The sequence below is a fragment of the Sycon ciliatum genome, chromosome 1, assembly GCF_964019385.1.
Source record: "Sycon ciliatum chromosome 1, ocSycCili1.1, whole genome shotgun sequence".
Taxonomy (NCBI): Eukaryota; Metazoa; Porifera; class Calcarea; order Leucosolenida; family Sycettidae; genus Sycon; species Sycon ciliatum.
The window spans coordinates 95,473,135-95,497,033 of NC_088643.1; the positions used below are offsets into that span (position 1 = coordinate 95,473,135).

Genomic DNA, 23,899 nt, shown 5'->3' on the forward strand with positions numbered 1-23,899 from the left:
GCGTGTGTGTGTGTGTGTGTGTGTGTGTGTGTGTGTGTGCGCGTGTGTGTGTGTGTGTGTGTGTGTGTGTGTGTGTGTGTGTGTGTGTGTGTGTGTGTGTGTGTCCCTGCATACTCCCTGGCAACACCAGTAGTAATACCGGTATTCTACACAGTCAAGACAGTTCTACGTCACCCTTACCAAACCTTTTGTAGAAGGCGCAGTAGCCTTTAAACTGGACGGCGACCTGTGTTCGGCTCTTACGGTAGCTAGTCAGCTGGATGCTACGGCGAACACGCTCCCTAAAAGTGAGAAGAAAAAGAATAAGAAGAAAATCACATTGGACGCTTCATGCAGATGCTACCAACATGTGCACAGGGACGAGTTAGACCTTGGCACTGCACATACAATGCATGCATGTAACTTACTGATACTGTTTGCAGATTGAGCTGGTCATTCTGCAAACACACCTTGTGGAGTGCATGATGCAGCAGAGTGCACAGTGAAAGATGCTCATACCCAAAACCACTACTTCAAGTAATTACTTAGCCAGTTGAGTGGACTTCACCCCGCTGCATCGGACATAAGTTCCATCCGGCGTCTCCTGGAATAGAACTCCACCAAGATGATACGTGCGCAATACGTTCGACGGACCCACCTTGCTGCCTGCATTGTTGCCTGTTGCCACGACAAACGCACAAAGAGACACACCGACAGACCGACACACAGACACACAGACAGACACACAGACACGCAGACACACACCCATAGCACAAGCAGGATATATCGATTACTACACACGTACATGATAACGCCAGGACCTTGACATTTCAACTAGCTGTAAGACATTGACCATGTATTCGTATATACATGTATTAAATACAAGAAGTCGTGATTCAGTATGAAATTAGAATATGCACGTTTGTAACGGTAGTGAGTTGTGTGTACTTGGTGCCTATGCTTGGTACTTGGTGCCTATGCTTGGTACTTGGTGCCTATACTTGGTGCCTATGCTTGGTACTCGGTGCCTATGCTTGGTACTCGGTGCCTATGCTTGGTACTTGGTGCCTATGCTTGGTACTTGGTGCCTATGCTTGGTGCCTATGCTTGGTACTTGGTGCCTATGCTTGGTACTTGGTGCCTATACTTGGTGCCTATGCTTGGTACTTGGTGCCTATGCTTGGTACTCGGTGCCTATGCTTGGTACTTGGTGCCTATGCTTGGTACTTGGTGCCTATGCTTGGTACTTGGTGCCTATGCGCATGTACTTCACAAGTTCAGAATAAGGCCATGTATTCCTTGTACAAAAGTATGCAGAGTGGAGTTGTTGCTGTTGTTGGTTACCTGATCCAAGTCGCCTTAGAACCTGACCAGATGAATCCAGTTGATAGCGAATGCCACGGATTGGTACTATGACGGCTACAAACCAGGAAACAAGAGGAAAGCAGAACCAGTAGAGAAGACAGAATGTTGCTTTGCAAACACTTTAAGCGAGATAATCCAGGTGAGTTGCTCTCAGACTCTGGACTCAAGATGGCTTGCCACGCCATTGCAGATCAACTGGCTCATGACTACTGCCCGACATACACGCACACGCGCACACGCACACAGACACAGACGCACACACACACACACACACACACACACACACGCACACACGCACACACACTACCCAGCAAGCTAGAACACACCCTCCCCAGGACATGCAGAGATGGTGCATGGCACACAATTCATTCCATCTCTCTGACAGATTGTTCTTCATTTCAGCAAATTGACACAACACAACACCGGTATCAAACACCATACCTGGGTCTTCTTTCGTGCTTGTACTTGTACCTGATGACGCAGCCTTTTGAGATTGAGATTGCGGAGCATTGACTCGCTGTAGCTTCCTCGACGTCGAGGCATACATATCTCCACTGATATTCACGAAGCGTGTAGTGCGCGACTAGGGAAGCAGAAACAGACACATACAATGCAGTTTCCTGTGCATAAATACGTCTAGTGTGCAGATGTGTGGGTGGGTGTGTGTGTGGGGGGGGGGGGCTTGAAGTGAAATGAAGAGATGCCAAAGATCCTGGGAGACTGTTTGCCATTGTTTTAGAAGCTGTGCCTGATGCATTTGATCACAGAGAGAAGGGGTGGTGATGTCATTTTGGATGTGGGGAAAAGTTGAAGAGGTGTCCTAAGCAAACCGTGTGTGTGTGTGTGTGTGTGTGTGTGTGTGTGTGTGTGTGTGTGTGTGAGAGAGAGAGAGAGAGAGAGAGAGAGAGAGAGAGAGAGAGAGAGAGAGAGAGAGAGAGAGAGAGAGAGAGAGAGAGAGAGAGAGAGAGCTAGCACTTGACAAGTAATCACACGAATGATAATTCTGGGTGAACGCAGTTGGTAGTAAGCACCTACCCTTGGCTTGCAGGCTGCCACTCTCTGAGGATGAGATGCTCTATGATTACATCACAGCAAGCAGCAGCAGCAACACACAACACACCAGAACACAAATATAATCCAGTGCACTAGCAGTCAAACACAGCAGCCATCACCCACCTGTTATGATAGTTATGGTTGCTTACAAGCGAGAACAGATCAGGACACCGTTGGCCAACACTATACCCATACATCTTCACGACACTCTCCAAACAGTCTCTGGGCTACACCAATCACTAAAAGAAAAAAGAGATAATCATTCGAATTTTCCGGCAAGGCCCATCTTCAGGAATGTAGTCACTGCAGACAAAACAGAGATTATGTAAGTGACAGATACGAACATTTTGGCCTAAAGATGTAAGGTGTGGGAAAGATAGCATGACAATGTGTGGCTAGGTGCTGTGGTGAAAATTTCACCCGAGTCGAAATATTAACACGGAATAGATGAAGAGATAGCACGCCAGATGCAGGAGCCAATGTCTACAACATGACAGCATGATTGCAGTGACAATGGATGGCAGTTGTTGGGTGATGTGTACACTCATCACTGATACCAAGTTCAACGTTCTGTAGTATTGTTGCTGTTGATGTTGTTGTTGTTACTGCTGCCACTGCTGCTGCTTGTTGTTGTTGTGGTTGTGGTTGTTGTTGTGGTTGTTGTTGTTGTTGTTGTTGTTGTTGTTGAATCCTTTATTCTCACATGGTTGGTGTTGTTGTTGTTGTCGTTGTTGTTGTTATTGTTGTGGCTGCTGCTGCGGGTGCTTGTCCTGTTCTTCATTTCATTCATTCTCTCTTGTTCCGGGGGGGGGGGGGGGGGGGGTTATGGTTAGGGCTGAAACGATCATTCAATAACTCCTAACGATCAACCAATATCATTAACGATCGATATATTGGTTTTATCGATTCTTGTCGGCTCTACTCGTGTACCTCGCACACCAGTTTACGAAGAAATTCCATGATACCTTTGGTACCTTAGAAATTTGTGGCACCGCACTGTTGACATCTGTGGAAATCTGCCTGGTTTTATCAACATGAACTTGAGAATTTCATGTTGTTTCTAGAGCAAAGAATCTTGTCATCACCCTCTGGCAACTGCTCTTATCTCCAACCTCTCACACAAATGAACCAAAAAGACAAAGTCTTCTCTCCCGATCTCTTTCAAATCCACAAATCAATTTTACCGCGCTTGGAAGTACATGATTGTACTCGTATTCACTATCGGATGGAGTGCAAGGGCTAGAATACTGTCACTGATATGCATGCATAATAAATCGTTAGCACTCGTTTCGAACACTAACGATTATCGATTGCACTCTTAACGATCGATATGCGAGTTATCGGTATAATTGTTTCAGCCCTAGTTATGGTACCATGCTATGGGTGGTGCTGTAGTTGCTGTTCTACAATCATCATGTAAGTGTTGTTGTATGTGTCGGTGTTTGTGCAATCATGCTGTCATGTTGTAGACATTGGCTCATGCGTATGGCGTGCTATCCCTTATCTACTCCGTGTTAATATTTTGATTCAGGTGAAATTTTCACCACGACACCTAGCCACACATTTTCATGCTATCTTTCCCACATCTTACACCTTACACCTTACACCTTACATCTTACACCTTACACCTTACATCTTACACCTTTCGGTCAAAATGTTCGTATTTGTCACTTACAGAACAACAAGGACATTAAAGTGTCATGCTCTTGCAATCATCAGGCAACATGAAAATGGGGTGCCGACCATGCCGGTATATATGCCAGGAGAGGGTGGGTCTTTTAAAAGCTGTGTGAGAATGTGGGGCTGTATAGGTAGGTTTCAGGGCTAGCGGTGTTATTTTAGGCAGGAGGCTGTGTGCAGAGTGCGTGGTTGTTGAAGGCAGGGGGCTGTAGAGGCAGTGACAGGGCTAGCAGTGCAATGTTAGCGCAGAATGTGTGGCTGGCATGGGCAGGAGGTAGTGAGCAAGGTGCGTGGATGTTGTCGGCAGGTGGCTGTGGAGGTAATGACAGAGCTAGCAGTGTGGTGTTAGCACAGTGTACGTGTATATGGCTGGTGTGGGCAGGGTGTGGGCAGGGTGTTATGAGTAAGGTGTGGGCAGGGTGTTATGAGTAAGGTGTGGGCAGGGTGTGGGCAGGGTGTTGGCAGGGTGTGGGCAGGGTGTTGGCAGGGTGTGGGCAGGGTGTTGGCAGGGTGTGGGCAGGGTGTGGGCAGGGTGTGGGCAGGGTGTGGGCAGGGTGTAGGCAGGGTGTTGGCAGGGTGTTGTGAGTAAGGTATGTGGATGGTGTAGGCAGGAGGCTGTGGAGACATATTTAGGTGACACCATGGTATTTGAGGAGATACTTGTTCTCGTGTCGGCACTTGGACACCATTTCCGAGCGCTCGTGGAGGCTGGATGGTGACCCTAGCGTGTCCAGGACGTGGTACTTTTCTCTGGTACAGAGGGAACACCGCTTTGTGATGTTAGAGTACACTCAGGTGCGATCTTTTATCCTCCATTCAACTTCGTACTTGGCGTTAGATTTCTTCAAGTTCCAGATGTAGTTGGAGAATTCAGTGCTGCTAGAGTACTTTTCGTATCTTGTTGTCATTTACCGTACTGGCAATATATGGTCGCAGTGAGGCCATGAAGCGTTACATTGGCACATGTTTATCGCACGCAGGGCGTTACATGCAAAGTCGCAGAGGAGCCGTTACACAGGTTTCTATATTGCCGCAGTCCTTTTTTTGCTATTGCAGGACTTCCTGCTGCGTCCAGTTTTGAACTTTTCACCACGCGGTACACGTGCTTTCACAGTTTTCAGCCTTTTTTGCAATGAAAAGATCGCCGCACCCCGCCGGACGCGCGTTACGAACGCAACGAAAATTTGTCGCACTAGCCTGGTCGCGCGTTACGCCGCACCCCCCTGCGTTACGCGTTACGCGGCAACATATATTGCCAGTACGGTATATATTCTCTGTTTTATCTACAGTGACTACATTCCTGAAGATGGGCCTTGCCGGAAAATTCGAATGATGATCTCTTTTTTTCTTTTACTAGTTTTAGTGATTGGTGTAGCCCAGAGACCGTTTGGAGAGTGTTGTGAAGATGTATGGGTACAGTGGATAGCTACAGTGGAGTCTTCGCATTTTGGGAACAGGCCAACACTGGCCAAAGTGATTAGCAACTTCCAAATTCAGTAGATGCAACGTCAAGAGGAGACACAGGAGAAAGCACAGCCGACGAGTATCACTCCCCCGTTTCCTTGCACATCTACTTACTGGCCTGACCAGTGAAGACACACGGCCGTGACTACAGTGCACACACACATACACACACACACACACACACGCGCGCGCACACACACACACACACACACGCCAATGACAGCTTTGCACATTCTCATTAACCCCTCTCTTCTATCAACACATCTGCTGGACAAACAGAGAGTGGTCCAGCCAAAGCCCGACTGCGTGACCTACGTGACCTGCGTGACCAGCCCAACCAGATACTATAATACCAATAAGAATGGAGGATGGAGAAAACCGGGGCATATACCCAATGTCATACAAGCACACTGAACCTTCGATTACTTACTGATGCAGCTTCTTCTTATTCTTGCTGGGTGTGCGCAAAGCGGCCGTCTTGGCAACGTAACGCATATGCCTAGCACCGAAAAGATCACATTGATGTGTGAGTGACTTCATGTAGGAATGACTGTGTGATATTCCTGGCTTGCATTCTCTGCGTTTTACCTGCAGAAAGTTTACCACGTAAGCCTAAAAGTCTTGGAACGCATGGTAATGTAAGCGTTGTTCTGTGCTACCTACATTGTAATACATACAGTACTAGCAGAAGATGACTATCACTGGCAGATGAATGCCAACGTTTAAACAACAACAACAAGCTTCTAGTGCATAGGTACTGTAGCTAGTCACCAGGTCACCAGGTCACCAGGTCACCAGGTCACCAGGTGGTGTAAGTCAACCACTACAGTACAGTACAGTACAGTACACAGCACACATGCATGCACCCACATCCACACACACACACACACACACACACACACACACACACACACACACACACACACACACACACACACACACACACACACACACACACACACACACACACACACACACACACACACACACACACACACACACACACACACACACACACACACACACACACACACACACACACACACACACACACACACACACACACACACACACACACACACACACACACACACACACACACACACACACACACACACACACACACACACACACACACACACACACACACACACACACACACACACACACACACACACACACACACACACACACACACACACACACACACACACACACACACACACACACACACACACACACACACACACACACACACACACACACACACACACACACACACACACACACACACACACACACACACACACACACACACACACACACACACACACACACACACACACACACACACACACACACACACACACACACACACACACACACACACACACACACACACACACACACACACACACACACACACACACACACACACACACACACACACACACACACACACACACACACACACACACACACACACACACACACACACACACACACACACACACACACACACACACACACACACACACACACACACACACACACACACACACACACACACACACACACACACACACACACACACACACACACACACACACACACACACACACACACACACACACACACACACACACACACACACACACACACACACACACACACACACACACACACACACACACACACACACACACACACACACACACACACACACACACACACACACACACACACACACACACACACACACACACACACACACACACACACACACACACACACACACACACACACACACACACACACACACACACACACACACACACACACACACACACACACACACACACACACACACACACACACACACACACACACACACACACACACACACACACACACACACACACACACACACACACACACACACACACACACACACACACACACACACACACACACACACACACACACACACACACACACACACACACACACACACACACACACACACACACACACACACACACACACACACACACACACACACACACACAAAAACAATCTACAACACCCCAGCAACAAGACACATACACACAAACACACATTAATATTATAATACCTTTGCACTGCAAGGCTTTTCCATCCATTCGCACCATACAGTGCCAGTTGAAGAGCATTGCGTGGCAAGCAGCTACCTGGCGGTGCAGAAGCCTAAGAGAGTGAAACAAGAAAGCACGATTGACACAGGTTGAGACGTGATCCTATACATCCGCTATCTGATTGGTAGCAATGTGGTATAATGTGCCGAGGACACAAACAGCATGCAGTGCTGTACCAGTGCCATGTGTGAGATGCTAACATGGAGTACTCATGAAGTGCTGTACCAGTGCCATGTGTGATACGCTAACATGGAGTACTCATGAAGGACTCATTGTTGCTAACAACTGGGTAGTTCCTCCAATGCCTACCGTTTATCTGACACAAAATCCTCAGATCCGACAAAGCGTTAAAGAATCCAAACCAGTTGAGGAGCGGGGAATATTGCTTGCCTATGAATAGACCCCGACGCTACTCCACCAACACTGTCAGGGACTCAGGGCACAGGGGCACATGTCATGGCATGAGTCATGGCCGCATTGAGACTAACGAGAACAAGTGAGTACAGTACTAGTATGCAGAAGACACTACTTGAAGTACTAACCTGAGACTTAGCTGACGTAAGCCCATCTCGCACCCAGTGGTAGGGATTCACCACCTTCTTCTTGGCCACAGGAGATTTTGCTGCGTTCAACCGTCGCCACTTGAGCTGTTCTCTAGATGGCAGTTGTTTGGCAGACTGCTTGGCGAGGACAGAAGTCTTTGCTGCTGCTGGACTTAATGACTTTCGCCTCCACTTCAACTCACGGGGAGCTGGCAACTTACGCGGAGTACTTTTTGATTTGCGTTGACTTGCTCGCCTGTCAATGCTCCGATTGCCAGTAGAAGAGGCAGTGCTTGCATCTGCACTAGATAATCTCCGCCACTTTAGGTTATGACGCGGTGGCACTTCGGCAGGGACGGTGCTACTCCCCGAACTGGATACACGGCGCCACTTTAAGCTGTGGCGTGACGGAATGCTGGCAGGCAAAGTGGACTTCTTGACACCAGCCTTTGATGTAGAAACGCGTCTCCATTTCAGTTGGCTTGGTGACGGATGGGGCTTTCTTTCCTTGTCAGCACTCACTGTTCCAGCCTTTGACGTTGGAACACGCCTCCACTTCAGTTGACTTGGTGACGGATGTGGCTTTCTTTCTCTGGCTGCAACCACTTTCCCAGTTTTCGATGTTGGAACACGTCTCCATTTTAATTGACTTGGTGACGGAGGCAGTTTTCTTTCACTGGCTGCACCCACTTTCCCAGTTTTCGACGCTGGAACACGTCTCCATTTTAATTGACTTGGTGACGGATGTGCTTTTCTTTCCTTGTCTGCACCCACTTTTCCAGTCTTTGGCGTTGGAGCACGTCTCCATTTTAGCTGGCTTGGTGATGGAGGCAGTTTTCTTTCCTTCTCTGTACTTTCTTTTCCAGCAGTTGGTTTTCGCCATTTCAATTTAGAACCGTGAACCACTTGCTTGCTGTTGACACTAGCATATCTAGGTGACAGCGACTTCTTACTGGACACTGACAAACGATTTGGTGATGGCTGCTTTTGCGCTTCATTCCAGCTTTTCCGTCTCCACCTCATCTTTCCACTGATTGTGTTGTGAGAAGATATCTCGGTTGAAAGTGGTTGTTTGCAGGGAGAAGCCTGTTGACCATTACCGATACCACTTGTTCCTTGCGCTGTGCTGGGCTGAGTAATTGGCCTATCACCTCCCATTACTGTCTTATCGGATTGGGTATGAGATGATGACGATACTGTTGATGCTGCAGCGGACACTGTGGATCCAGCAGTGGCGGTTACTGTGGAGGCACTTGTACGGTGCCAAGTTAAATTACCCTTTCGGCATGCTGCTGGTTGCACTCGATGCTGAGCTTTCGCCATGGTTGGATCAACTACCTGCGACGACTGGGGACGTTGAGATGACTGGGCAGTGGTTTGTGCAGACACAGTACTGGCACTTGTGGCAGTACAAGTTAGCCCACGCACAGTAGCCAGGCTGGTAGTTTGCCCATGCACAGTAGCCAGGCTGGTAACACAATGAGTAACACTCACATTGCTGATACTAGACCCAGCTTCCTTCACGGCCGCTGATGATGTCACAGGCTTTCCAGGAGGCACAGCAGATGCATGCGGAGTGCTCTGTTTCGACCAGCGCAGCTGCTGACGAGTTGGCAGGCTAGAACGATTATCGACTGGCTGAGAGAGCACTTTCATACTCCCAGTGTCCTTAGACTTGGGCTGACTTTCGTTAGCACATGCATTCACATTGGTGTCACTAGTGCTAGTGCTAGTGCTGTGTTGAACAGTGGATGATGGCTGAGAGCTGCTTTGCTTGACTGTGTGTGTCACGGGCATTGCTAATGACACAGCCGAATGAGATACAGTCGAACTAGCAGGATTGGGTCTCCACGTGTAGTTGGACCTAGCACATGAGCCAACACCGCTGCCACCACCGCCACCGCCGCCGCTGCTGTGGAGTTTCCTATCACTGCTGGTGGTGCTATCTTTGCCGTTTCCGCTGGCATGTACTCTCGTAGTGGAAGGGGCAGCCCCAATAGATTGCACTGGCGGTGGCCAAGTGACATCGGGTCGGTGACCTTGAGCTGGTGCTGGTACTGTGGCCTTTGATTTCCTTACTAATGGTGCAGGAGTAGATGAAGTCGAAGGTGTTTGTCGTAGAGGTCGGCTTCTTGGCAGCTGAAAGGAAAGCGTTGACGGACGATCGGCCACACAGACAGCTGGTAATGGCTCTGGACAAGAGGAAAAGTCAACTGATGACGATGGCATTGCGTTTGTGGCAGCTGGTGATGATGATTGATGCTCGACGTTGTGTTCAGGTTTCCACCTGAACTGATTGCCGCTGTGTTGTGTGCCATGTTGCGTGCCATGCTGCCGAAAAGCAACGTGGGCCGGACAAGACGTCCGCCCTACATTCACTTTGGAATACTTTGAAGTAGTTGCCCCAGAGCGGTATAAGGGAGTCTTTGTCACAGATGAGGAGCGGACAGTTGATCTGTGGCCAGATCTTACAGCAGATGACTTAGCTGCAATCATCCTGCACAAGAGAAAGAAGAAAAAAGAAGAAAAAATTGAGCGAAACGTAGGACGCAAGGTACGGTACACGAACACACCCAACCGAATTTTCAGGCCTGGACCAGCATCAGGTCACAGTGATACAGTTCAAGTGATGAATGCAGCAAAGAGACCGTGTTTGGAGTGGTTGAGTTGAGGGACCCTAATGTGTAAATGACTGCAATGGAGTGCGCGAGTACTTAAAAAGGTGGCGTTTACTGGCAGTGCTAAGGTATGGTACAACGTACACCGTACACACATAGTTATTGTGGATTTCAACGTACCGTTTGCGTAGCGACACAGAACCTGAACACAAACAGAAAATGTCACAATCCGCCATTATCCTCCACAGCTACCGATACCGAAATCGCCCGGGATCCAGATCAAATACATACATATGCATGCGCATGCGCGCGCACACATGCACACCTGCGTGCGGGCAGATGGGCATTCACTTGCACTGAGCCTGGTTGGGCTCTACAATCAGCAAGAACACAGCAGCTACTTGACAGGGTCAATGTGAACATGTCACACTACTAGGCTAAACAACACAATATCTTTATGGTCTGAGAGGTACCACAGTACGTGTTTAAAGTTTTAAAAAAGTAGCCACATCATTGAGAACCTGACAGGACATGTACTGTACTCCCAGGTCCTCATTGTACACTCCCATCCCAATACAAGCACAGGACCAGGTGATTGAACAGTGGAGTTATGCTTATGCATTATACTACACTGTGTGCAATGACCAATAGTGACCTGTTTTATAAGTTTACAGCCTTGGAAAGCAGGCTAAAAGATCGACATTACAGGCTGTCCAACCGTCCTGCTTTGAGCAGGACAGTCCTGCTTTGGACCCAAACACATGTATACATTACATGGGAGAGAATTGCCTTTGTATACATTGTATATGGGTGTCCTGTTTTGGAATGGTGGCAAGGTTGGTCAGACTGACATTACAGCACCCATCGCGTTTGTGAAGATTTCGGGTACACACCACTGCATGCAGTGCTTGTAACTATGGGATGTGCTGCTGAACACCACAGGCACACGGTGCAACACTGTGTCTATAGTCTTGTTGTCAGACACTCTCCCACATACACACACACACACACACACATACACACACACGCACACACATTTGGACCTTTGGATGCCCATTGCTCCGTGCAATGATACTTGATAGCATCAGGAGTTGCAGTACACACACACACACACACACACACACACACACACACACACACACACACACGCACGCACACACACACACACACACACACACACACACACACCTTTGGACCTTTGGATGCCCATTGCTCCGTGCAATGATAGCATCAGGAGTTGCAGTACACACACACACACACACACACACACACACACACACACACACACACACACACACACACACACACACACACGCACACACACACACGCACACACAGATAGTTCATTTGGCCAACAAGCACGCACTATTCGACAGCAGGCAATACGTGTGGCAATGTATACTTACGTGTCAGTTCTTCTAGTTCATTTTCGAGAATTTCTTTCCGCGACATGCTTCTTCCAGGACAGTGACAGCCAGCAAGTCACATTGCTCAAGTCTCTCTAAAGCTCAAGAAGCTACACTACAACAAGCTAGCATGAAAGGAAAGCGCAATCCACGTCCTTTGCCAAACTTTGTCAGGCTCCTTCGCACCGCTGGACGCACTCGTGGATGATAGAACTACAATAAAGTCATGTAGAACAGTCGGTGGGGTCTTGGCTACTTCGTACTTTGTGTTCTGACTGTTGCAAGAAACTGTAGAACAAGAACGTGAAGTAGATAAGACTACTGAATGGTCGCAAGGAAACTACTACTACTAGTACTAGTAATCATTAGCAGTAATCATGGTCATTCTACTTCACGCAAGTAAAGAATCAATCAATCAAACAACAGTCAACACGTCAACAGTCAACAGATGAAAACAGAAGAAAAGGCCACACTCGCTCGTACTCGACTCTGGCATTTGAAATCAAAGGCATTTACGTAATCATCATCAACATTCATGTCAATGATGTCATTCATGTGTTTTTTTCTTATTCTTTCTTCATGTTCTGTTCCGGTGTGAAAAGAACCAGGGACCGCGTACCGGGAGTCGTAAAATACAAAAAAAGTATTATTTTTACGACTCCCTGGTACATGGTGTGAACGGTTCACGCATGGAGGATAGGCCTTTAATATGCACATAATCATTGTACAGATGCACGAAATCCCGTATAATCTTGTAGAATCCCGTAGACCCGGTTGGATGTTGAATGTGCAGGACCCTATTGTGTTTACTGCTATTTCCACTATGAAATGGGCCATGAAGGCATTTCATACGAAATCTTTTTCCGGCAGAGATCTAGCTAGTCGTTAGTTCAATCCCAAAGTGAAGAAGGCTTGAAAAGTGATCGTTTGCCATGAATTGTGAGGCTAAATGGGTCAAACGCGCATGTATAGCACACAATGAACACCCAACCGGGTATGTACACACCTACGGCCATAGTACAGAACTTCGTACATCTGTACAATGTGCATAAGGACTATTGCATTGGACTCACTTCTCGGCCCTTCCCCGGCGCGGGCCCGCGCCGGATCGGTCCCAAAGGGGGGGGGGTGACCGTGACCCCGGGCCGGAGCACTATCCTATAAGTTATTATTCCCTAGACCGGGGTCTACCCGAAAGGAGGGACAGTGTGTGTGTGTGGGGGGGGGGGGGCGTGACCGTGACCCCGGGCCGGAGCACTCATCCCTAACCTCAGTCCTGTGTCACAGAGTCAGTGTGGATGGGCTGTGTGTGTTTCACCGTGGCCGCGGCTAGTGTGTGCACGCGCAGGTGTGTGTGTGTGTGTATGTGTGTTGCACAGTGTGCATACGCGTACGCATGTGTGGGTGCATGTGTGTAAAACAGCGTGCGGGACTTGACTTCTAAGTTCTAGTCGGAGTCACTGTTGACATCTGTGGAAATCTGCCTGGTTTTATCAACATGAACTTGAGAATTTCATGTTGTTTCTAGAGCAAAGAATCTTGTCATCACCCTCTGGCAACTGCTCTTATCTCCAACCTCTCACACAAATGAACCAAAAAGACAAAGTCTTCTCTCCCGATCTCTTTCAAATCCACAAATCAATTTTACCGCGCTTGGAAGTACATGATTGTACTCGTATTCACTATCGGATGGAGTGCAAGGGCTAGAATACTGTCACTGATATGCATGCATAATAAATCGTTAGCACTCGTTTCGAACACTAACGATTATCGATTGCACTCTTAACGATCGATATGCGAGTTATCGGTATAATTGTTTCAGCCCTACGAATCAGCATTCGTTTCGTATCCGTACATGTGGTGCGAAAGGTCCCTAGTGTCACATGGCTGTGAACATGGTTTCAAGGTTCAGTAGACAAAATGCGTTACCGGAGTAAAGCTTGAATGCAAATTCAACCGGCCTTGTCATATAACATGCCGACCCAGAAAGGAGAGTATCGTGAGTGCTTTGTTTGAGTGTGTGAAATTGTCTCCGAGGGCCAGCTACTACAATAATATGAAATGATACGAACTACATACACTTTTGAAGTATAATATAATGACAAAACATGCAGTCTGCAGACGACACGAAAATACAAAATGGGAAGTCATGCGAGCGACATGAAACTGTTAGCACGCACAGAGGACCAACTCCCGACGAGAACGTGTTGCAACCAGGATCCCCAGCATGCCGCACTCTCACTCCATGTTCTCTTTCTCTCTCTCTCCTTATTCTACTTTCTAGGCCAGCTCAGTGGTACATTCATTTTCACGCTTGCATTATCAATATGATGAGCTGGAGTCATGCTGATGCTCATGGCTCAGATAATAACCGAGACAATGATCTAAGCAGTCATGAATTGCACTATCAAGTACTTCATATCGGCTACACAACCCATGTGAGTACACCAGGCTGCAACATCTGGCATTCTGAGTTTATTCTAAACTGTGACTTGGTATTGCTTGCGCTATGATAGCTGAACACGGTCTGGTTGAAACTCAGTACACTGCCACCCGGTATGCCACACAAACACACACATACACACACTGGTGACGCCCACACGCACACATGCGCGCGCACACACACACACACACACACACACACACACACACACACACACACACACACACACACCATGTACACCATGTACACACACACACACACACACACAGGCGACCAAGAATATTGCTGTGGCGTAATGCCCAGTACATGGATACAGCGGCGAGGGTTTGTGGCCGTGATGAGGTATCAGAACTGCTTTTATCAAGGTGCGGAGGCACTCCAATGTAACCAGTGCTAGTTCTGCGAGGCCAGGGCAATGACTGTGTTGTAAAAGAGTACTCAGGACTGAGGTCATGTATGCCAGTCAAAGTTACAGTCACACCGATCACAAACTGATTATGAGTTACAAGATAAATAACTACGACTGACTTTCAAGTGGCCACCACCGGTGCACCGCTGGCCGATTGGCCAATGACTATGTACAGAAGCGGCATGCCGCCGTGGAAGGCCATCCGCATTAGTCGACACCATGTGCAAAGATCATGACAAGTCCGGGCTCCACAGTCATGCTGTCTCCCATATGCTGATTCTCGCACTGCAGCACCACAACAGCTTGCTTGCGCGGAATCCGTTTCGTCACGTACTGCTCGTACCGGCGTCGGTTCATCTGCCGTGTTTCCAGTGTGTTGAGGCCGCGCGGCCAGCGTCTTTCATGCGCATTCTCCATCAGCTCATTGCACAGTACTGGCGGACAGCCGCTCTCTAAGAGAGCACGTTTAATGCTTGCTTGCAGCACAGAGTCTGGCGTTGAGATCATGCCTCCCCAGCGACAGACATGTGCCGTTGCCAATGACTGTGCCCACTGTTGGATCTGCGCTGCACGCGCTTCATCCTCCGTACGTCCGCCATACAGTGGGGCACTGGCCAGGGCCAGAGCTGGGCCGTTCAGGGACAGTGCAGAGAGGCGCGACTCGACAAACTCCTTGAACTCTCGCTTAACCCAGTCCTGAACTTCAAACGTCCTCTCGCGGCGTAGCTGCGCAACCTCCGCCTCGAGATCTTGGATGCGTGCTTCCAAGACACGGCGGACCTCTTTCACACAGTTATGGGTAGACACTTCGTCCTTGGGGATCACCGAGCCACAGCCACTTGTGCACGCAACAGGGATTTTGGGGTTGTATGTGCATTGCTCCTGGTGCCCTTGTAAGCAATCCAGTTTCACCACTTGCGAACAACCATCGCTAGCGAACTCGCAGCTTATAGTCAGTCGGCTCAGGAGATTTCTCAGGATTCTCGGCGCCGTAGCCAATTCTTGCGCTGATAGCGGACTTCGATCAACTGGACAGGTTTCTTGTTGCACGAGCCATTCTCGAATGCAAGCCGAACAAAAGGCATGTTCGCACTGAGGTGCCTGCTCGGGACATTCCAGTACCCCTTTGCAAATAGCGCAAATCAACTCCTCGTCCACCTCACCAGCGAACCGTGCCACGTCGAAACCCATCAGTAGTTCCTACTGCAGCGAAGCACACGTACTGCACGCCACATCTAGTCAAAGGACTCGCTAACTTCACTCTCAGTGAGTCTCACATTCACAATCACATACCTGCATACTGCTCAAGAACTTCGGCTCGGCTACTGTCACGACATTTCCACTGCGCTGCGATTCCAGTCTTCATCAAAAATAAAAGACTGACCTGGCTGGCTAGCTGTACTCCTGCAATCTACTCCCACGCTCAGCCTGAATTATCATGAACCGGCTGATATGAGTGATGAAGCCTTGAATTGAAGGCCTTAAAGGGGAAGTATACCCTAAAATCAAATTTTCACCAGTTGTAGTCTTCTGGGTGCTGAGTTGAATGGTCTTGGTCCGAGGAAGCTGCGACGCTCCCTTCCTACTTGAATCCCAATCGAACTCGCGCACTTCCACCGAAACTGGGTGACTGCGCCCTACTAGATGGGGATTTGTATGCAAAATGTCACTAAAAGCGCCATTTCGTTCTTATAAAGGCACGGATGACCGCGATTGGTCCATATGTTGTAGTCTTTTGGACGCTGAGTCGACTGGTTTTGGTCCGAAAAGGCTGCGATGCAGCGTTCCTCCTTTATTCCCAATCGAACATGGTTGAACAAGCGGTCACGTGCTCCTGCGTACACCAGTCAGCTGGTCACCGTGCCTGCAGGGTACAACTTACTAGCCTGTTTGACCTTTTTTGGGTGCAGTCCTGTCACTCGAGTTGAACTCGAGTTGAACCTTGGTGTGAAAGTTGTCGCCTGCTGGCGCGGTGACCAGGTGATTTGGGCACCCAGGAGCACGTGACCGCTTCTTCAACCATGTTCGATTGGGAATAAAGGAGGAACGCTGCATCGCAGCCTTTTCGGACCAAAACCAGTCGACTCAGCGTCCAAAAGACTACAACATATGGGCCAATCGCGGTCATCCGTGCTTTTATAAGAACGAAATGGCGCTTTTAGTGACATTTTGCATACAAATCCCCATCTCGTAGGGCGCAGTCACCCAGTTTCGGTGGAAGTGCGCGAGTTCGATTGGGATTCAAGTAGGAAGGGAGCGTCGCAGCTTTCTCGGACCAAGACCATTCGACTCAGCACCCAGAAGACTACAACTGGTGAAAATTTGATTTTAGGGTATACTTCCCCTTTAAGGCTAGCCGAGCAGCGAGCGCTGATGCTCCGTGCAGTGGCAGTAGTCAACGCAGGCCTGTTTTGCGCAGGACCAAAGCCGTTTTTGCGAACAACGGTGCGGCGTCCAAAATAGACGTGTCGACGCCGAACTGTCTTGACAAAATGTGGCCGTACTCATGATGTCACACCCTGGTGTGTGATTTTTTGAAAATACAAAGTCAAAGATTTGTACAGTATGATTATGGTAATCAGGCACATAACATTGATGAAATAACAGCAAGGGTTATGAATTCTTGATATCAGTAACAGTTGTAGTTAGTTACGTTGTTCTAGCGCTACTCTTACACTCTTCAGCTTCAAGCCTCACCGCCGTGTGACTGCAGTGCATGAGTGAAGCAAGTTACCCACTAGACAGTTCTTTCATGGAGCAACCTCACGAATCTCAATTGAACAATTTGTTCCTTTGGGTCAGTTAGTGCCTTTTATAGTCTGTGGTCATGGAATGACATTTTCATGAAGTTTGGTTTGGTTTGTCAATACTGGTGGTGTTCAGATCAAGCAGCTGGTCAAGGATGACAGTGAAGGGACGTGTGGTAGTTTGGAAGATCTAACCGATGGATTGGCCATTAGCCAGAGTCTACACGTCCTGTGAGTTCTGAGCTCAATATTCAGACAATAAGAAGTGTGTAGGTGTTCATTGAATGACCTGGACCTTCCCCACATGGGATATTGGCTTACCAACTGTGAAGACAGGCCAAGCAGTATCCAATACTAATAGCAATGCAATAAGCAACACCATCATGAAGACATCCGAGAATATATTCGCTGTGTTGTAAATGACATGGAAATGTAATGAATATGACGCACTGAGGGCCGCGGGGGGGGGGGGGGGCATGACTGCATGGTGCACAGGAAGAAGGAAATTCAAGTCCAAATGCTGTCCCCGTCCCCACCACTGCACTTAGGTGTACATGAGATTGTACCGGTATGTACCGGTATGCATGTATAACTCATAATCACAAGGTGATCGTTGAGGCATTAATCAGCGAGAGAATTGTGAATGATGTCTCTGAATCCAACTCTATCGTGTGCTGCATGAGAGAGAGCATGCAAGGGAAGACCCGTCCAACTTTTGATGTTAGAAATCCATGATGTCGCGGGCCTTCCTCTCGTTCGAGATCCAAGAGTTGATCCTTGCAGGAAGGGCTTGGAGAAAACGCCATGTCTCATAACATGGCCAAACCACATCACCTTTAATTTCTTGACTTCGTTCGTTAGCCGCATCCTTGCTCCGATGATGCCATTGATGTCTTCCAGGATAGATTGGTTGGTACGCCGGTCGTAGTATGTTACTCCTAAGAGTCGGCGGAAGCATTTCATCTCGAAGGACGAAATTCTTCTCATTGATGAGGCGGATAATGTCCAAGATTAGCATCCGTATAAAACAGTCGCTAGCACAATAGACCTAACAAAACGAAATTTAGTAGGCAAAGAAAGTGATGGCGATTTCCAAATGAATTGAAGCTCAATGATCTTTTGCTTCCCTAGTGCTAAGCGAGATTAGCTGTCACAAAATACCCTGTTTATCACGGTTAACTAATACTTGGCCATTGTACGCGATCCTGTACACGATCCTGTACACGATCCTGTACGCGATCCTGTACACGATCCTGTACACGATCCTGTACGCGATCCTGTACACGATCCTGTACGCGATCCTGTACACGATCCTGTACACGATCCTGTACACGATCCTGTACACGATCCTGTACGCGATCCTGTACACGATCCTGTACACGATCCTGTACACGATCCTGTACACGATCCTGTACACGATCCTGTACACGATCCTGTACACGATCCTGTACGCGATCCTGTACGCGATCCTGTACGCGATCCTGTACACGATCCTGTACACGATCCTGTACACGATCCTGTACACGATCCTGTACACGATCCTGTACACGATCTCGTACCTATGCTTATGCTGACCTTTCATGCAAACTTCCAGTCAACTTGCCCATCATGCTGGCGGCTTATACTGGGCATATAAACCTCATACAAACCCCATACAAACCCCATATAGACCGCCACCATAGAAACAGGAAGAAGTTGACTGTCAGTTTGTATGAAGGTCAGCATAAGTATAATACATCCCACTAGTACGCTTGTACTTGAAATATAAACCATCATACAAACCTCGGCTTCACCTCGGTTTGTATGTCGGTTTATATTTCACGTACAAGCGTACTGTTGGGTTGTATTATATACGTACGCTAGTACACCGTACCACCACCACTACCGATGTCAACACCGCCACTACCAGACTAGGGGCATGACTGTGTGGATGTAATTCCTACAGTTGTGTTGCTGCTGCTGCTGCTGCTGCTGCGCCAAGTCTACGCCATTGTGCGTCATATGTTGTATGGCTGTTATTGTTGAGTATGTTGGCTGCTCAATCTGACAATCACACATGCTTTCTACTATGCTTGTGTCTAGTGCTTCTGATTTCTTTGATGAAGAATGGCTGACGAAAATCAGCAAGAAGACTTCCAACTGGAGAGTTGCCGTGAGTAGGATTTTGGAAAAGTCAAAATTGTTTTGTGAAGTGCTTTTGTCCAGTACAAGCACAAGTGTATGTAACAATTTGTAATTCTCGTGCCAGTTGCAATCGTCTAGTGTCTGCGTTTACTGATGTGTATGCTCTGTCTGTTTTCATGATTGCCTGTGACACTGACTGTGTGTTTATGACTGCTCTCTGGCCGCAGACTAACAACATTCGCAAACTGACATCAAAGCTGCAGGATTATTATGAACAGGTATGTACTTGTATTTGTATGCACTTGCACACGCACACACACACACACATGCACACGCACACACACACACACGCACACACACACACACACACACATACTACTACTATGATACAGCTACCCTAAACGGGTCACGCCGCCCTCCACCCAAGCATGAGCACTATGAGGGGCAGTGGCAAATAAATAGAATCAGCTAGCAGAACTGGCAAAACAGATGAAACAATGGAGCAGAACGGACGACTGCTGTACTGTAACAACAACCTGACAGCTACAGTGCCAACGACTGAAAATGAACAGGAAGGAAAAAAAAATTCAAAATTTCACGTCACGAAAAAACACTGTCCACGAAAGAATCCACCAAGCAAAAGGAGTGTGGGCATCCGAAATCCCACCAGGACTCCACTAGCAGTTCTTCCACGTTGACGATGTAAGCGGCAGGGCAAGGCCTCACAAATCCGACAGACTTCCACAACGCTTGACCAGTGCACTCATGACGACGAAAGATTGAAGTTTCAATTCCCAATTCCCAATTCCCTGGCCTGGTCTGCGGCAGCAACTAGACGTGGTCCATGTGCTGGCCTGGTCTGCGGCAGCCACCCCCCCCCCCCCCCCACACACACACATACACATGATAGCAAGTGTCCATAAACAAGAGTATGCAACTATGATTTGGGGTCAGTGTGCGGCGCGCTGCCTCCATTGGGTAATTGACCTGGACCACACCCTGTACTTGTGCGCTAAATCCACAATCTGTTATACCAGCACACCCGATTTTGTTTGCTTCGTTCGAGTACAGACGCTAAATGTTTGTGCGTGAACTTCAGTTCTGTTATGAAAGTTGGTTTCAAACCACAGGAAGAGTGACGTGTTTGACTTGTCCACAGCTTGCGGTAGCCGCATGATGTAATGAAGACAGTGTGCCACACATCTGGCCCATATAAAGGAGATCACAGTTGCATAATCTAGTTAATGGACTGTTGATGATAGTGCACATTATCCACAGTACACGTACCATAGTGTCTTGTGTTAAAGCCTGTCTCGTATAGAAGCCTGTTTTGAATACAAGCCTGATTTTCAAGATACACTGTTGGCACATAAGCCTGGTTTTAGTGTTGACACACATAGAAATGCCTGGTTTGAATACAAGCCTGATGTGAGTAGAAGCCTAGCCCTTACATCGGCTTTTACAGGAATAAGCCCGACTTTAATACGCAACATTACGGTACATGCTGATGACATGTACCAGTTGATAACTGCAGTGAGGGGGGGGGGGGGGGTAGAGACTGTACATAGTACTAGTGTTGGTGTGCTCTGCGTATTATTCCTATTGTTGATATTGATATTAGGTGTGTCAAGAGGAACTCAGCGACTTTGACTGGCCTGATCCCAATGCCATAGGTCAGTATGTACACAACGCACATCCTAACACTGTAGTCTGTACACAGTATACATAGTCCAACACCCACTATAACACACCATGCATACTCCAACACCCACTATAACACGCCATGCATACTCCAACACCCACTATAACACGCCATGCATACTCCAACACCCACTATAACACGCCATGCATACTCCAACACCCACTATAACACGCCATGCATACTCCAACACCCATTATAACACGCCATGCATACTCCAACACCCACTATAACACGCCATGCATACTCCAACACCCACTATAACACGCCATGCATACTCCAACACCCACTATAACACGCCATGCATACTCCAACACCCACTATAACACGCCATGCATACACCAACACCCACTATAACACGCCATGCATACTCCAACACCCACTATAACACGCCATGCATACTCCAACACCCACTATAACACGCCATGCATACTCCAACACCCACTATAACACGCCATGCATACTCCAACACCCACTATAACACGCCATGCATACTCCAACACCCACTATAACACGCCATGCATACTCCAACACCCACTATAACACGCCATGCATACTCCAACACCCACTATAACACGCCATGCATACTCCAACACCCACTATAACACGCCATGCATACTCCAACACCCACTATAACACGCCATGCATACTCCAACACCCACTATAACACGCCATGCATACTCCAACACCCACTATAACACGCCATGCATACTCCAACACCCACTATAACACGCCATGCATACTCCAACACCCACTCTAACACGCCATGCATACTCCAACACCCACTATAACACGCCATGCATACTCCAACACCCACTATAACACGCCATGCATACTCCAACACCCACTATAACACGCCATGCATACTCCAACACCCACTATAACACGCCATGCATACTCCAACACCCACTATAACACGCCATGCATAGTCCAACACCCACTATAACACACCATGCATACTCCAACACACTGTACATGTGTCGCCATACTGCTACTGTATGCCAAGTTGCATTGTATGCCAATACGGGTGGCATATCACACATGCACATACACACCCGCCGCCACGCCAGGGCACTGCTAAGAGCACACTTGTACGTACAGTATGCCATATAGGTACAGTAAAACCTGTCAAGGTGACCACCTGTCCCAGAAGACCACCTGTCCCAGAAGACCACCTGTCCCAGAAGACCACCTGTCCCAGAAGACCACCTGTCCCAGAAGACCACCTGTCCCAGAAGACCACCTGTCCCAGAAGACCACCTGTCCCAGAAGACCACCTGTCCCAGAAAAGACCACTGCAGCCAGTACCAAGGGATGCTATTTCCAGTCAAATGGCACTGGATGAGGAGACCACCTGGTTACAGAGACCACAGTTTGAAGGTCCCTTGAGCGGTGGTCTTAGAGTAGGGTTTCATTGTACACAGTAGTCTAGTGACTAGGACAGATGGTCCCATGTAGTACTGTAGTACTGTAGTCATGATGACATCACCATCCAGATAGACATCATTATCATCACCATCACCACCGTTACCTCTACTCGTGGACAAGTTATTGCTCATGTGTGCCCATCTGCGTACTCAGGTGAACGGAAGGACATGCAGCAGCTATGTAGCTTGCTGCAGCTGGTTCTCGGCGTTGTCTTTTGCCGCAAGCAAGAAGGTAAGCTCGTTTTCTCTGCAATATTTCTTGTCCATTGTCCTTGTTCACGTTATGCATGGAGTAGAGCTTCTGGTGTCAAGGGAAATTTGATGTTGTGCCTGCAGTACGGATTTGGCATGAGATGTCCGATGGAATAGAAACAGTCACTGAAAGAGGAAACTTGAGAAATTGGCGGATGAGTCTTGTCCAACGCACAGTTAACCTTTTATTGGCCGGTTAAACATGTAGCGTAATGTCGCGTATAAAAGCAAGTGCTTACGGCTGTTAAAGCCGGGGTTCAAACCATGCTTTTATTCAAGTTGTGCTTCTATTCAAAACATTCTTCTACGTCAACAGCATCAGTCTACACTGTGCAGTGCATGCTGCCACACATGTACTGTGCAAGTACTTGCACGTGTATTTTGCATAGGGCGGCTTCTACTCTAATCGTGCTTCTGTGTCACGGCGCGCTTCGAAAAACCGGCTTCTATTCCAGTCATGCTTCTATACAGGTCATGCTTTTATACAGGTCATGCTTCTATACGCGACACTACAGTA

General features: G+C 48.1%; 3 protein-coding genes across 3 annotated transcripts in view; 1 reads left to right on the forward strand and 2 right to left on the reverse strand.

The window, feature by feature from the left end:
* LOC135806653 (mucin-2-like) overlaps positions 1-12,741 on the reverse strand; it is a 20,566-nt gene extending 7,825 nt beyond the window's left edge. Inside the window, exons 1-10 of the mRNA XM_065320881.1 lie at positions 12,282-12,741; positions 11,056-11,077; positions 8,258-10,754; positions 7,676-7,767; positions 5,972-6,040; positions 2,380-2,419; positions 1,786-1,927; positions 1,324-1,398; positions 525-657; positions 181-281 (exon numbers count right to left, since the gene is read on the reverse strand). Coding sequence (XP_065176953.1) covers positions 181-281; positions 525-657; positions 1,324-1,398; positions 1,786-1,927; positions 2,380-2,419; positions 5,972-6,040; positions 7,676-7,767; positions 8,258-10,754; positions 11,056-11,077; positions 12,282-12,327 — 3,217 coding nt within the window. The 5' untranslated portion in view covers positions 12,328-12,741. The remainder of the gene's footprint in view (positions 1-180; positions 282-524; positions 658-1,323; positions 1,399-1,785; positions 1,928-2,379; positions 2,420-5,971; positions 6,041-7,675; positions 7,768-8,257; positions 10,755-11,055; positions 11,078-12,281) is intronic.
* Positions 12,742-14,155: 1,414 nt separating this feature from the next.
* Positions 14,156-16,538, reverse strand: LOC135806656 (E3 ubiquitin-protein ligase NRDP1-like). Its single transcript, XM_065320884.1, has one exon. The coding sequence runs from the start codon at positions 16,322-16,324 to the stop codon at positions 15,341-15,343; it is 984 nt and encodes a 327-aa protein (XP_065176956.1). The 5' UTR covers positions 16,325-16,538; the 3' UTR covers positions 14,156-15,340.
* A 1,156-nt stretch (positions 16,539-17,694) lies between these two features.
* Positions 17,695-23,899, forward strand: part of LOC135806659 (protein Hook homolog 3-like) — a 42,576-nt gene continuing 36,371 nt past the window's right edge. The window contains exons 1-6 of the mRNA XM_065320886.1: positions 17,695-17,930; positions 18,017-18,111; positions 19,963-20,032; positions 20,232-20,282; positions 21,626-21,677; positions 23,285-23,362. Coding sequence (XP_065176958.1) covers positions 17,850-17,930; positions 18,017-18,111; positions 19,963-20,032; positions 20,232-20,282; positions 21,626-21,677; positions 23,285-23,362 — 427 coding nt within the window. The 5' untranslated portion in view covers positions 17,695-17,849. The remainder of the gene's footprint in view (positions 17,931-18,016; positions 18,112-19,962; positions 20,033-20,231; positions 20,283-21,625; positions 21,678-23,284; positions 23,363-23,899) is intronic.

Coding starts and splice junctions, on each gene's coding strand:
- LOC135806656 (XM_065320884.1), bottom strand. CDS start 16,324: ATGGGTTTCGACGTGGCACGGTTCGCTGGTGAGGTGGACGAGGAGTTG.